At 35.8% G+C, this 15,765-nt stretch overlaps 1 protein-coding gene and 1 pseudogene across 1 annotated transcript in view; one reads left to right on the top strand and one right to left on the bottom strand.

Moving 5' to 3' along the window:
• The window catches only part of Slco4c1 (solute carrier organic anion transporter family member 4C1), a 54,022-nt gene extending 44,987 nt beyond the window's left edge, over positions 1-9,035 (bottom strand). Inside the window, exons 1-2 of the mRNA XM_020184728.2 lie at positions 8,372-9,035; positions 4,665-4,928 (exon numbers count right to left, since the gene is read on the bottom strand). Coding sequence (XP_020040317.2) covers positions 4,665-4,928; positions 8,372-8,948 — 841 coding nt within the window. The 5' untranslated portion in view covers positions 8,949-9,035. The remainder of the gene's footprint in view (positions 1-4,664; positions 4,929-8,371) is intronic.
• Positions 8,980-15,765, top strand: part of LOC109699859 (HBS1-like protein) — a 48,103-nt pseudogene continuing 41,317 nt past the window's right edge.

Here is a 15,765-nt window from a genome sequence, read left to right as displayed (position 1 = left end):
TGTGAAACTCCTATTTTAAAGGAAATAATCTAGAGATGAAAAGAAAACTTTCTCTTTGTCCACAGTTGAAGGTGTCACAAAATAATCAGCCACTAACCTGGATATATTTTCCTAAATTGTACTAAGATAATCTGCGTACTTTTTAAAAAATATTGATTCTTGAGTCTCACTTCAGACTTAAGAATCAACACTGAAGCATCTCCAAGAGACAACATGAAATAGAAAAAAATCATCCCAGGTAATTCACATTATCTGAGAAGATAGGGGAAAAACTGAAGTACCTGTGATATAAAATCATGATAGTTTCATCTGAAGTACTGACTACCTCTAAACCTTTGCTCTAGCCCTTTTTTCATGTATATTAAATTTAAATTTGAATCAATTGTTTTATTACATCATTATATCTTCTAACCTAAGAAATCACCTTTCTTCTTTGTTCCTTTATTCATTACAACTACAGCGTAACTGAAATATAGGAAAAATAAAAGTGACTTCCACAAAAGAAGGAATACCAAAGAAGGAAGAATGCTCATAGGCCAAGCAAAATTAAAACATCCTGTATTGAATTAGGAGTTGAAAAACTCTAAGATTCATTGCCCCAGTCTTCTTCGATCTGGGCAAACATTCCACATTTTAAAACAAACAAAAAACCTTTAACAAAGGGCTGGGGCATGGCTCAAGTGGTAGAGCACCTGCCTAACAAGTGCAAGGCCCTGCATTCAAACCCCAGTAGCACTAAAAAAAAAAAAACCTTTTAATAATTCAAGATAAAGAGAAAATAGTCAGTAGAAATTAAGTCCAACTGAGTCTTACTCTAATCATTTTCCTAACACAACTTTCCATTTACTCAGCATAATCAAAGTCTTTTGTGCAGAATTCTCCCTAGAATACCAGACCTAAAACCTTAGAAATGTAATGCTGCAGATAAGGGAAATTTGTATCACTGAAGGTTACTACTTTTTGAGAGAAAATGGAGAGAAAACAAATACAATAAAACTCAAGAAAAAACTGGTCAAAGGAAGTAGTGAAGAGGTCCGGCAGAGATGAAGCAATGTGGGTTGCAATACACAAGTGCATTGAAGCAACGTTAGGAATCTCTCTGTGTAGCTATCTTTATCTCAAAACAGCAAAAACGCTATGTCTGTCTTATTATCTCTTTTGTTTACTCTTCAACAAAATCAGAGAACAAGAGGGTGGAACAGGTTCTGGCCAGGGGTTGAGGGGGAAGGTAGCCTAAACAATATACACACATGTAAGTAAATGTAAAAATGATAAAATAAAAGAAAGGGAAAAAAGAAAAAAACTGGTCAATAAAGAAATAGAGGTTTACTGGATTTAGTAATTACTTTTCCACAATTTCTTGGTATTTAAAAATTACCTCCTTCCTAAAGTTTCAAGGAGACAAAAAAGATTATTTCGGCTGTGTACTGGTGGCTCACGCCTGTAATCCTAGTTGCTCAGGAGGCAAAGATCAGGAGGATTGTGGTTCTAAGCCAGCCTGGGCAAAGAGTTCAAGAGACCTATCTCAAAAAACCCTTCACAAAAAAAAGGGCTGGTGGAGTGGCTCAAAGTGTAGGCCCTGAGTTCAAGTCCCAATATTGTTAAAAAAAAAAAAGATTATTTTGCTTAACAACATTAAAATAATATTCATCCAAGAGGAATTAAAAATAGCCTGGATAAAAACAAAATGTTGTATGGTAAAGATTTACTTCAAATATTTAAAAGTTATATAGCTGCTATGTTAAGATATGTCAAAAGTGAGTGTCGACAACCATCTAAAAGTGAAAAAGGATAATTTCTTAAAAGCAGCAAATGATTTATGAAAATGTTTTATGACACTTCCACTTTCAGGTTAGCATATATTTAAAAAGTCCTTAGAATTATTCTTTTTTCTTAATTTTAAAACATTCTTTTTTATATCTAATAACAACTGAAACTTTCCTGTGATAAATTTTAATATCTGTGTTCAAAGTTAGATACCTCTACCCTTATGCCTTTGTAAAAACTTCTCATTGGGGAAAACAAACCATTTTTCCCAAGCACTCTATTTTTTTTTTTTACAAAATAGAAAATCAAGCTCTTAACCTTCTTTTGTGTTATTTGCACACCTGTAGAACACATACATGGTATCATATTTCATATTTGTTTTTATCTACACACTAACTATATTACATTACCTTAATCTCATCATAAGGTTATCTCATCCAAAGTAAGCCCTAACTTTGATTTCCTTCAAGTTCAAAATAAATAAATAAATTAACCAACAGCACACAGCGTATGTTAATACATTCAGTGTTCATTTCAAATTAAACTACATGCATGGTTTCAATTAATGAAATGGTTCCTTAATGGTATGCTCTTTAGGTTACATTACATTATGTTTTGTTATATTATGCTATTTGAGTTCGCATGTCCCCCTACTTCTAATTTATTTACAGGAAACTTTCAACTCACTTGTTTTCCATTTACCACTTAAATCTCCAGTTTTCTTCTCTATTTTCCTTAGAGTTAGACAAATAATTTTTATTTTTGGTTCCAGGTGTTCATATTTGCAAAAAAAGTGTATGAATTTACTTAAGCAGACAAGTTATGGTGTTTTAAAGAAATGCAGATCATTATACTTTACTTCTTGAAACTGGGGGAAAATGATTTAAATTCATTAAATTATTAGAATCATTCAATATAGCCAATAACCCAGTACAAGTAATAAACATAAAATTTTGAAAAACATTAAACAAAGTACAAGAACTAGGATTAGTTTCAGCTGTTGTTAACATTTATGAAATCACTATGAAGTCACTTCACTTGACCTCAAATTCAACATTATAAAAGAAAGGATTTATGATTTCTAACATTCATTCCAATTCTAAATGGAATTCTTTTAGATGTGTAATGCAATTTCAGTTATAAATTTTCTATTATATTGTAAATACCTGCCCCCATACAAAAACAAACATACTCACATACACCTGAAAATGACATTTTTGTTAAGGAAAAGCTTTAGGAATAATAACATAAGAGAATGCAAAATTCAAAACAGCAATTATGCACACTCATATACTGACAGTGGGAGAGTAACTGACATTTCTCTCCCAAAAGTCAGTGACTATCAAAAATTATAAGGTTTCAGTAATCTTGCTTCATCTCTGCACACAGACCTAAATTTGTGACCATTTCCCTTGAGAGATAGAAACCATTCACACCAGTCATAACTACAGGTGTGTATGGCAAGAGATAATACTGAGATCATGGAAGACAGAGCAAGGTTTTGTAGTAGAAAAGATGTTTATGATTTAGTTTAGAACATCAGAGATATTTGAGCAGTTTATTTACTTTAGTATGAGAAAAGCAACAGATTAACTGGAAGGATGAAGGCCTGGAGACAACACAAAGATTTCCACTTAACTGTTATACGCACGAAACTATTTTCACTATCATAGAATCAGTATTGTGTGTTCTTGTGTGACAGTTTAGATTGTCCTTGACTATTTAGATTTCAAAGGTGTAAAATGACAACCTATGCAGTGAGTTGCTCCTAAAACTACCCCCAGCAAAATTCTGTCATATTTGCCTTACACAATCTTGCAAAATAATCTTATTGGCCTGAAGTCTCTACAAGTACTCTATCCATTGATAACATATTCTCTTTATCTTATTCACTCCAAACTCTACGGTATTTTAAAAATACCCTCTATTCATCCATATTTGCATTTTCTATTTTTACTTCCAAAATAAAGTGTATGTCCCCAATGAGTACACTTATAAAACCATGCTGGATAATACGCACTGTGTTATTGAGAACATGGTCTTACTTGCTATTATTTTATAATTGGGAAACTGGTCATGGGTGAGATTAACACATCCATGTTAATTTTTAATATTAGCACACAGATAAAAAAACATTAACTTTTACAAATATTGCCTTTGGTGTAGCAGTCTCAATTTCACCTTTCTCTCTTGTTCTCAGCCATTTCTTTACTTACCTACCCCTGAAGGATTCTGAATTTGTAACCATGTGATTTTATTCCTAATTATTTTAAGGTTTGCTGTTGCAATTCCCAGAAAGGACATAAAAATGCTAAGGTGCACTTTCATTAGCACATTCCTCTGGCTCTACCATAATTGTTTTCCCATTAAAAGTGATTCTTTGAAAAAAATCAAATTATTTAATTTCTTTTCTGTACCATTGAATAATGTATTTCACCTAACCAGAGCTACACCAGAGCAAAACTATAGGTTGCTCTAAAGTTGTGTCTCCAAATTAAAGCCAAAAGTAAAGCTACTTTCCTTTTTTAAGAAAAATCCTGCTCCTATAAAAGCGCCTCAAGAATCAACATGCTAGGCACAGAGTCTAAATTCAGAAAATATAGCACAAAAAAGAAAAACTCTAGATATCAGAAGCCCATGAGGTCACAACGCTTGCAAAGAAAAACAGATCATTTATTTTTTAAGGAAACTGTGTATAAAATGGGGAATGAGAATCAAAGGATTAAAAACTTGGAGAACCACTGAAAGAATGTAATTGTCTATACAATTCACTTAACAATTCACATAGCAGTGAGAAGTGGGAGACTTACACCCTTACCATACTGTAAGAGCAAGTTGCAATGTAGAGTTAATAACCTGCTTTCATACTATTTCTTGGAATTAAAATAAAAACTTACCTTCAAAAATGGACCCCAATTTGTATTCTCCACTGAAAAAATGGGGTAAGGAAAATACAAGTGCTCCCAGTCCTATCATAATTGATGCAAATGAAAGCCATCTTGGTTTGTGTCCTCTTTCACCAAAGAATGATACAAATACAGATAACAAACAGAATGAGATATCGTAGCTTGATGATATCAGACCAGTTAAGGAACTCTTCATTTCATAGCGCTTCTCAATAGTGGAAATGCTTATATTTACTAGTCCATTTACGACAATTCCTAAAAAAGAGAAAAGAAAATTTCGGTCTATTATTATAACTTACTGTATAGATTATGATTCCTAACAAGATGTGCTAAAAGTTTGTTGGTTGTTTCTTTTGCATATTTTCTAAAACGTCTCAAAGTTTGAAATTAGGCAACTCAAGCATACTTCCTTGAAAATGATTTTGCTTTTTAAATTGTAAACCTGTAAGTTATCAGGTGTTAACAAAACTGATGCTTGCTATATACTAAATTGCAGCTAATTTGTCTTTTTCTTTAAATAAGAGTCAGACTTGTAAAGCCTTATGAGGCCAGTTTGCTGGAGTTTTCAGGTGTACTGTACTTCAGTGCACCTCTTTGGGAAGAGTACAAATAGTACAAGTAACCACACAGGCCATGACAGTAATGCTTAATTGCTTCCTAAGCTTTAGCCATATTTATTAGTAACAAGTGTTTACCTTGACTTAGCTATAAGTCAAATTGGGGAAATTGAGCTCTCAAATCTTTTAAAAGATTTTTTTCCTGACACTTTTATAAATATTAATGTATTTTATCTTTGTCATTGTTCTTTCACACAGAGTTTCTCTGTGAAGTCCAGGCTGGCTATGAACTCATGATCCTCTAGCCTCATCCTCCTGACTACTGAGATTACAGGTATGGGTCACCACACCCATAACTTTTAGCTCCAGTTTAAAATTATCATTTAAATGATTCTTGAGGGCTGGTGGAGTGGCTCAAGTGGTAACAGCGCCTCCCTAGCAATCATGAGGCCCTGTGTTCAAACCCCAGTACCACCAAAAAAGAAAAAACAAACAAAAAAATTTGTCCTCTAAAAGGTTCTGGAGCAAAAATAAACATAAGAGTGCTATTTTAACCACTAGCATTCTAAATTATATGCAAAATAAAAGAAAAAAATTATATTTCATCTGCTTACTAAAATTATAATGAAGGAGTAGAAGATAAACAGAGACTGAACATCCAATTTTGACTGATTTTAAAATGTCCTGCCCACAATGTAGATTAAATTAACACAAGTATAAACATTATTATAAATTGATAATAAAAAAGCATGATTAAACATTAACTAGCTATACCTTTTACTTGAGAAATATAAAGAATTGTTTTATTTGGGCTTGAGGTGTGGCTCAAGCAGCAGAGTTGCCTAACAAGTACAAGCCCTGAGTTCAAACCCCAGTACTGCCAAAAAAAAAAAAAGAATTGTTTTCATTATTAATTAATACAATGAGTATGCACATGCCATAATCTCTACAGTATCTTTAAATGTTGTTTTATCAAGATTGGAACTGAAAATATATTTAACAAAATTGATATAATAACTTTCAAAAGTTCTAAAATTATTTTTTACTTGTATGTCAATTTAATAAAACATTTATGTTCAATCTAATTAACAATTACTGAGATTTCAAGAAAAAGCATCCAAAGTACTAGGAATAGCAGGTATTATATATTTTATAAGGAAATAGTTAACCTGATAGCATGAATATTTCCCCATCTAAAAATCAACTTTCCAACACCCAGTCCTGTACTGATCAGAAATCAGTCATTAGAAATCATTGCTCTTGGGCTGCTGGAGTGGCTCAACTGGTAAGAGCACCTGCCTACCAAGTGTAAGGCTCTGAATTCAAGAGTTCAACCCCCAGTGCCAGAAGAAAAAAGAACAATCATTGTCCTTATGGTAGAACTTCTCTTTGAAAATGTAAACCTGAAACTCCTCTGGAAGGTCAGTACTTGAATCTTATGAATCTGAAGTGAAATCTGTGCTATACAAATTCCAAGAGCACCTCTTGTAAAAGCAATTCCATGAAATAGCACATACTACATCTCTTTACTGTAAATGCATGAACATAGGAAGCACATTAGGAAATTAGGCACTAAAAGAAACCCCAGTATCTTTGAGAAATGTTGTGTTAACAAACACACTTGTTAATTTTGTTTTCCTTCCAAATTAAACATCTCTTAATGTCTTCCTAAGGACCGTGTTTGAAAAACGTGGTAGCAATGTTTTCAGTCATTGAAACTTAAACTGAACATTATCTGGTTTCTTTCATCTGGAATTATGCTTTTTAAATTGTGGACTTATGGATAGAAGACGACTAGACTAAAGACACATTTTTCTGAGAATATCAATTATTTTTGTAATAATTAGACAATATAAAATGAGATATCCTGGAATAACCTAGAAATTTCAAAATAAATTTTAACATAAAAAGACTTTCTTTTATTGTGTTCAACTTTTTGAATTCTGCTTTCCTTTGACACACATGCTTCACAATCACTAATTTTGGACAACAAAGATGAAGAAGGGAAACACGGGGACAAGAAAGGTGGTGTAGAAATAACTCTTCAGCAAAATCTTCAGGAGAAGAGGGTCAACAAACACTTAGCACCTAACTAACACGTGTACTAAGCTCCTGGGAGAGGAGGAGGGGAAATAAGAAAAGAAAGTATATACTTTTATTTAGTTCTCTACTAATTTAGGACAGAACAACTTCCGGTTCAGCCAAGATATTTCTTGGGTTACCTTATTTCCAATCAATCCTTGCTTACTCGCAATATATTTTGAGACTATGACTCAAATGACCAAAAACAATTTACATAGCAAATTCAGACCTTCAGCATGTCCTTCAAGATACCTCACTTGTACCCATTCCACCTCACTTTGTCACCTCAGTATAACTCCCACTTCTTTCATCCCTTGCCTTAGCGGGAACAAAAGCAGCTACCAACTTCTCTATGCTTTCTTCCAAGGGAGAATGGCTCCCTCCGCCATGTCTCTCACTCCTCCAAACTCGGTTTAAATTGAATACTCCAGGGGGGGTAGACATCAGGACTTAATATGTAACCCTCAGGAGAACTGAAAAGAGATCCTAGAACAAAACAGATACTGGATAACGCTTGTGACTGAATAGCTAATAAAGGCTCACCTTTCAACGAAGTCTGAAACCTTTGCTAATTGACTCACTGGGCTGCTCTTAAGACCACGTTCTCATACACACTAACAAAATACGAATGACTGTCTAATCTGTGCTACAGATTTTAAAAACTTTTTTTCTTTGCGAATTTATTAATCCTGCAAATTTATTAATCCTGCTGGAGAAACAATGAGAAGAAAAATCCCTTTAATAAGAAACTCAGTTTTATATATATATATGCTTTTATAATGTAGATAAGACTACCCAAGAGCAAATCCTTTCCCAAAGGAGGGTTCTTGTAATCTTCCCTGGAGGACTCTAATCGGCTAAATTTAAACAGAACACAAAACAGTAAAAGTTGCAAAGCAAGTTTTAAATGTTGCAATAAAGGAGAAGCTAAAATGTGGCAGGCTGTACCTGGTTGGCTGACGGGTGAGAGCTCCTGCAGGGTCCACGCCTTGGTCCCCTACACTGCTTGGGGACTCCCTCGCACCTGCCCTTCCCCCCAGCCCCCAGTTGTGGCTTTACCTTGAGTGAGGGCCAAGAGGCAGTAGTGCAGCAGAAAGCCTTGGGGCGTGTTGCAGCGCTGGAGGCACCGGGGGTGAAAGTTCCGCCACCCGCAAGGACCCTCCTCGAACTCGGATCCCAGCCGCTCTTGGGAAGCAGGGGGACCTGATGAGGGCAAGCCTGGCTCCGGTGACTTTTGGGGCTCCCGAGACTCGTGTGGCTGCGAATCTTCTCTCTGGCTGTTCGCAGAGACCTCGACCTGAGAAGGCGATGCAGACAAGCGGTGTGGGGTGTCTGGGCTGGAGGGCACGAAAGCCGGGTTCTCAATGCCTCTGGCGCCCTTCATGGTCAGGAAAACTGCTCCGGACTCCAGCGTCTCCAAGCAGCACAAAGCTAGGTGGCTTTCTGACTCGTCCCCTGGACAAGTGACAGCGCCCCCGAGCGGGACAAGTTCCCGCCTCCTGGCCCTCCCACCTCCAGCACTGTCGCCGCCACCACCACCGTGGCTGTCCTGTGGCTCTCGGAGCTCGCCGGCCTCCGGAGCGCAGCGAGCGGCCGCGCTCCGGTGGGCAGAGAGGCTGGGGCTGCGCTGCGCCATACCTGTCGCCGCCGGGGCCAGCGAGACAGCAATGCTTGGGCGCGTGGCCCGCAGCCAGGTGAGGGGCGCGGAGCCGCCCTGCCACTCCCGCGTCTGCCGCGCGCTCTCCCCAGGCCAGGGACTGCGAAGAAATAGAGATTGTGGGAGTCTGTGGGTGAACGCTTCCCCTGGGTGCTTATATGAAAACTGTAAACACACTTGCATCAGGAGATCTTCCAAGAAAATACAGTGCAGTTTTCTTCCTTTGCTGCGCACCACACCGAGAATCCTGGACTCCAAAAATGAAGCAGCCACAGGTATAATATTTTACATTCCATGAACATCATGATAAGATTTTTACTTTCATTCCTCCTAGAAACAGAAATCCAACCCTTCCTCATCACCACCATCATTAGTACAACCTAACCACAATTTTGGTTTTACTTCTCCCAAACCAAAGGAATAGAAATTAAGAAACTATAAAAACATAAATGCAAATAATTTCTGTGAAGTAAATAAAAACACTTTGAAGACCTTAGTACATTGTGTGGTAGTAGTTATAATTCATTCATTCATTATTTCATTTATCATCAAACAACATTTATTTTTGGGGTACTAAACACTACTGTAGTCTCTAAGGGTTCACGAGCAAACAAAAATTGGCAAACAGCCCACGGCTTATGATGTTTACATTCCAATCGGAGACAGATACTAAATGTTAATACTCAGTGCATGTTACATAATATCAGAAATAAGTACTATTTTTCAAGACTTCTATTGCAATTTTGTGTATTGTATTTACAGGGTAGAGGAACTAAAATATAAAATATGTATCTTACTTTGAACAGACATACATCTGTTCCTTGTTCTTATACTAGCCTAAAACATGGAGGAGTAGAAATGAAAACCAACATATTTTAAATGTCTGCTATATACCCCCATTATTAGTCCTTACATGAGCATAACTGTTATCTACATTTTACACATGGAAGAAACTATATCCAGTGAGGATCAGGAACTCTCCTCAAGTCTCCTAGCTAATAAGTGACCCGCCATTTGCAAAGGACTTGAACTCAGTTCACTCAGACTGGACTTCCAACTTTCTGTCTTTTAATTAGTACAGCCCATATCTGATGGCTAGAATTATTGCATAGCCATTCTGAGAGATGGAAACTCATATTTCTCCAGTATTGAGAGTTTAAAAGACTCAATACTTCAGATTTCGAGGTATACAAATTAAGTGTGGCATGTAATCCTCCTAGGCCCTCTTTTGACAGAAATGGACTTAAAGTAGATATCTACAGGTGTAAATAAATATTGCCATTTTATCTATGGAATATGAGGTAATTCACCAAACAAGCAAAGTTTGCTTTGATGAGAGGGGGTCATCTACAATCATGGCGTAAGACTATTTGGCAGCTTTGAATTAACAAATCAAAATACACTATTAAAATAATATTAGCATAGCCATCATACACTTAAATTCATACTAAGAAGAAATCTTCATTCTTACGGGTGTTAGAAAGTAGAATTTTGTTGAAAGATTAGCAAAAGTGGTATTGCTTCATTTTAAATACATCTTGTTCTCACTGAAAGTGTTACCAACACCATTTCCTATTACCTTACATGCTTTATGTTGCAATGAGGAAAGGAAGGGGCTCAGGTTTGCAACAGAGATGGAAAAACACTTGATAAATTTTACCTTTGACAATTCTATGAAAAATTGTAATACTTTAATCATTTGATTAATCTATAGAAAATCAGTCTCAAATGAGCAAAACACACCATGTTAAATTTCAGGAGATAATTGATTAATTGCTATTTTTAGTGGATTTCTCTCTCTCTCTTCTCTCTCTATATATATAATATACATATATAATGTATATATGGATTTATATATGTACATATACATATGTAATGGAATGTGTTAACTAACTACAAATACATAATTTTTTTAGACACAGTCTTGTTGTCTAATTCAGGCTGGTCTAGAACTCTCTATGTAGCCCAGCCTAGCCTTAAACTCTCAATTCTCCTGCCTCAGCCTCCCAAGTGCTGGGATTACAGACATGTACCACAATGCCTGGCTCATTCTGTGTTTTCTCAAAGTGTAGAGAACTGGAGAGATAATGAATCCACATTATATAGCAGAGCTCCAGCACTGCGCACAGGAGTGGCTGTCCTTGCTCATGGGTACCATTCTCTGGAGATACAATAGGTCTTCCTTATCACGAGCTGGATGAATCCAGATAAAGTGGCTTAATGATAGAAGTCATCAAGATTTTCCCACTAATACTCCTTGCTCAAGTGTTTGGCCTTCCATGCAGATTAGTCAAGAGGATGAAAAGGTACAATATTACTATCATATGTACTTTATCATCTTTCCTTCTGTGTACTTTATTAATTCCCTTACAGTTGCAAATTGAATGTGAATCATTTGAAACTATAATACTATGAGGCTCAGGTCATCTTAAAATTACAGGGATCTTGACAGTGCCTGAATATAAACATAGTCAAATGCAGGTATTGTTGAGATTAATTTAAAATCCCAGTAATAAGTGTTTATTGCTACCACTTGTTTGGTTGGTTGGTTGGTTGGTTGGTTGGTTGGGTTTTTGTTTTGGTACTGATGATTGGACCCAGGACTTTGCACATGTAGGCAAGCACCTGAAACATGCAGGGGGAAAAAGACAAATATGTATACAGGAAAGAGCAGACTTTGAAGGACAGTGGTCCCTAACATAAAAGAAACTAGATGAATAACTTATAACCCAGAGAGAGTTTTCAAGTGATTAAGTGGAGAGAGTGGGAGAAGACATAGGCTTGTCAGAAAACCTAGAAGACTCACCCAGTTGAAGAGACAGAGACGAAGACCAAGGAGACCAAAAAAGCAAAATTTGCCGAGTAGTGTCCTGGAGGAAGGCTGTCCAGAAGACAGCACAGAGCATCCCTTCAGAACCCGCCAGTATGGACCCATGCACATGGTGTGAGGAATCATCTGAAGAGATTAGATGGGTGGTACACAGTACTCACGAAGGACAAAATGCAAGTGAAATAAAGGTTTCTAATGTAAGAAAATCTGAAGTAAATTCATTACCCAGATCTCCTACACAGAAAAGATGTTAACAGAAGTCAGGAAAATGATACCAGGTAGAAACTGATCTATACAAAAGAATGAACAGCACCAAAAAATGAAGAGACAGAACTTAACATCTATGAATAAATATACAACATTTTTTCTTATTGTTTCAATCTCTTTGAAAGATAATACACTGTTTAAACAAAAAATAGTAAAGTTTTTTCTTGGTTCATAAGATCTGAAAAGGTAAAATGTGTAACAGTAGTCCAAAGGCTTGTAAAAAATAAATGGAAGCATGCTATTGTAAATGTATTTATATAAAAATGTCTTTGATATCCATATTTATTATAAATGTCCTTTATCTAGGAAGTGATGTGTATGTGTTTCTTATATGTGAAATGACATAATATTAAAGGTAGAATAAGATAATGACTTTTACCCTAAACCAAAATTACTCACAATTTGTCTGAATTTCACCATAGCCTCTGCCAAATATTACTTTATATCCTTGTGCATATGTTAATTAAGTAGGGGTAAATGATAATAGAGTTAGTACAGGTGAAATAGACATCATTCAGTCACAAAATAGTGACTGAAATGGCTGGCACAGTGGCTCAAGTGGTAGAGTGCCTGCCTACCAAGTGTGAGGCCTTGAGTTCAAACCTCAGTACCATCAAAAAAAATACATAGTGACTGAAAAGAAAATAGGTGCTTTACCACTTGAACCACACCCCCAGTCTGAATAGCAGATAAAAGTCAACACAGAAAGAACATTAATAGAAGCTGAGAACATGTACTAGATCTGGTGTCAAACAAGCTCATATGCTTAGAGCAATGAATGACTGTTTATCTCTGGCTCATGAAGGATTCAATATGGATTTACCCTTTTAGGAGGCCTTCTTTGAAATTTCTCCTAAAGATTATGAATTCAAGGGTCCAAGTTCTTCCTACTTTTTGGTCCTCTCATGTCAGTTATTTTTTTGCTACAAATAAATTGGGGAGAGAATGGAGACATTTGCACTGATGTTTCTGCCCAGCATCCAAATGGATCACATGGTACCTCTATTCCTATGCAACTGACCAGAACTTAGCCACCTACTTTACCTAGATGTGAATGGTCTACTGTGTCTGCAGTAGACCTGTGTGCCAAGGAGGAATATAAAACAGTGTAGTGAACACAGAGCATTGTACCTGCCACAAATGTCATGAAAACTTCATGTAATAACATCAGTAGAAAACAAGTTAAAAGCATGATCGACATGGCTGGACCAAATAGGCTGACAGAATTTTTTTTTTAAATTTGAAATGAGCTTAATCAAAAGATTAAGATACAAGAGATTTGAGCAAACAGCAAGTTAAAATACAGCTTATTAGTGTGTAAACTTTAGGGACTTTAATTGAAGTTGGAATCATTGTTAAGATTTTTTCTCTGTGCCATTTAGAGTACCTCAAAATATCAGAATCAATTCTAAATGTTGCATTAAGAAAGCCATTGACTAATGAGAGAAGACCCAAGGAAATGAAAAGAATAATTGAAATTTATCACATGAAGATTAATAGAGAGAACTATGAAATTCTATCCTAAAGATATAGGGGTGGCATAGTAATTGCTATAAAGTGCTTGAGTGAAATATCATTAAGAGATAAAACTTTATTCTTTATGGTTTTTTTTTTTTTGGGGGGGGGTTTGGTTTTGAAGCCAGGGCTTTGCACTTACAAAGCAGGTGCTCTACCATCCTAGCCATACTTCCAGTTCATTTTTGCTCTGGTTGTTTTGGAGATAGGGTTTTGTAAACTATTTTTCTGGACTGGTCTAGAACCACAGTCCTTCTGGTTTCAGCTTCCCAAGTAACCAGGCTTACAGAGATAAGCCACCAGCACCCAGTCTCTTTACAGTTCTTTAGATTAGCACAAGAACCTTGTAATTAAAAGGAAAACGTGGACTCAGTGTAAAAGACTATTCCCCCAATTATTTTTGCACTTAATACCTAGACATTTTTTAAAAAATGACCTATTTATTATGCTCCCTCCTTCTTATGTTGTAGGCACAGAAGTGTCTTTTTTTAAAATCTTAGAAAAATAAAGGCCAGCATTCATTGTAGATGTTTTTGGAAAAAAATATATTGAACATAGAGAGCAATGCAATGCTGGTGTTTTCCTATAATTTGAACCTAACATAAAAATGTTATGATTTTTTAATATATATTTTTGATAGGCAATAAAACAGAAATACTTATAAGCTCAAAAAAGTATTCTCTTATTCTCAGATCTAGTTCCAAAAGGAAAGTAAAACATGCCAGTAAAATAGTAATTTCACTGATTTTTTTCAAACAAAAATAAATAAAATGAAAAAGTAAAGATTGAAAAAAGAATTGAATGGAGGGAGGGAAACAGGAAAAGAAGAAATGAAGGAGTTTCAAACCTTTATCCCTTGCTATTTAATCATACACAGTTACCTGGCAGTTTTACATTTAACAATTTCAAAAGTGGAGCTATGTCATTTCTAACAATAAATAATAACAAAAAACTGGTCTAATATAAATGGTACACTACAGAGTTAGTTTATATAATCTACTGCACAAAAATTAATTACAGTACCCGCTCCTCAGGCAAATCATCTACTTGACTTCATATTATACAGACCTGATTTTCTTATTTCCTCTGGTGATTTAAAATATTTTACAGCCAATAAGATGGTTAGTAATGATCAAAGAATAGGGACAAGGTAACCTATTAGATAGGATTCTGATTGCAAACTGCTAAGAGTAGAAAAAAATTAAAATGAATAAAAAATACCTACATAATGAAGAAAACCAAGAAAATATAGCAATTGAGTTCAAGCATATTTGAAACCTCTGAGAAATTAAGATGGGATGTGAGGAATTGGAGATTAATAGCAAAGGAAAAGAACAAAACATTAATTTTAAAACTACATTGGAGTGAAAGAAAGCACTTTGGTTATCAAAGTACAGAGTTTTAGGAAGGGGATATAAAAAACCTGGGGAAGGTAAGTATTGGAATTGTTCCGTGTCATAATTGTGGTTATATGACCATGTACTCTTGCTAAAATCATCAAATTAGCTGGGCATGATGGTTCATGGTTGCTATGCCAGCACTTGGGAGGCAGAAGCAGGAGGATTGCAAGCTTAAGGCCAGCCTGAGTTACATAGCAAGACTGTCTCAAGGCCCCACCCCCAAAACAATTTATCAAATTATACCCTTAAAATTGGGGAATTTTGGCTGGGAGTTTGGCTCAATGGTAGAGCTCTTGCCTACCATGCATGAGGCCCTGTGTTTGATCCCCCTCACTGAAAAAAAAAAGCAGTTGTTAAGCTAGGCATGGTGGTGTACACCTATAATCCCAGGACTTTGAAGGCTGAGGCAGAAAGATTAAAATTTCAAGGACAGTTTGCAGCCTGGGCTACATAGCGAAACCTCATGACAAAAAATAAATAAATAAAAAGAAAGAAGGAAAAAGGAAAAGAAAGAAAACAGGTAAGCATTGTATATAAATTGTACCTTAATACAATTTTTTTTAAATCTGTTTTAAGAAATTTACCATAAAGACAAATTCAATGCCATGTATTTCAAAAGGTCTTAAAGCAGTGTCTCAACAAAACTACAGCTGTTGATTTGTCATTTCTGACTTTGTGACCTTGGCCACATTATTCTGTTTCTCTTGACTTCCTCTTGTAAATGCAGACGGTAACAGCTATGACTCAGGACTGCAGTATGACAGATAAGTTAATTCATAAGTGG

The sequence above is a fragment of the Castor canadensis genome, chromosome 6, assembly GCF_047511655.1.
Source record: "Castor canadensis chromosome 6, mCasCan1.hap1v2, whole genome shotgun sequence".
Classification (NCBI taxonomy): domain Eukaryota; kingdom Metazoa; phylum Chordata; class Mammalia; order Rodentia; family Castoridae; genus Castor; species Castor canadensis.
This window is presented reverse-complemented; position numbering and strand designations above follow the sequence as displayed.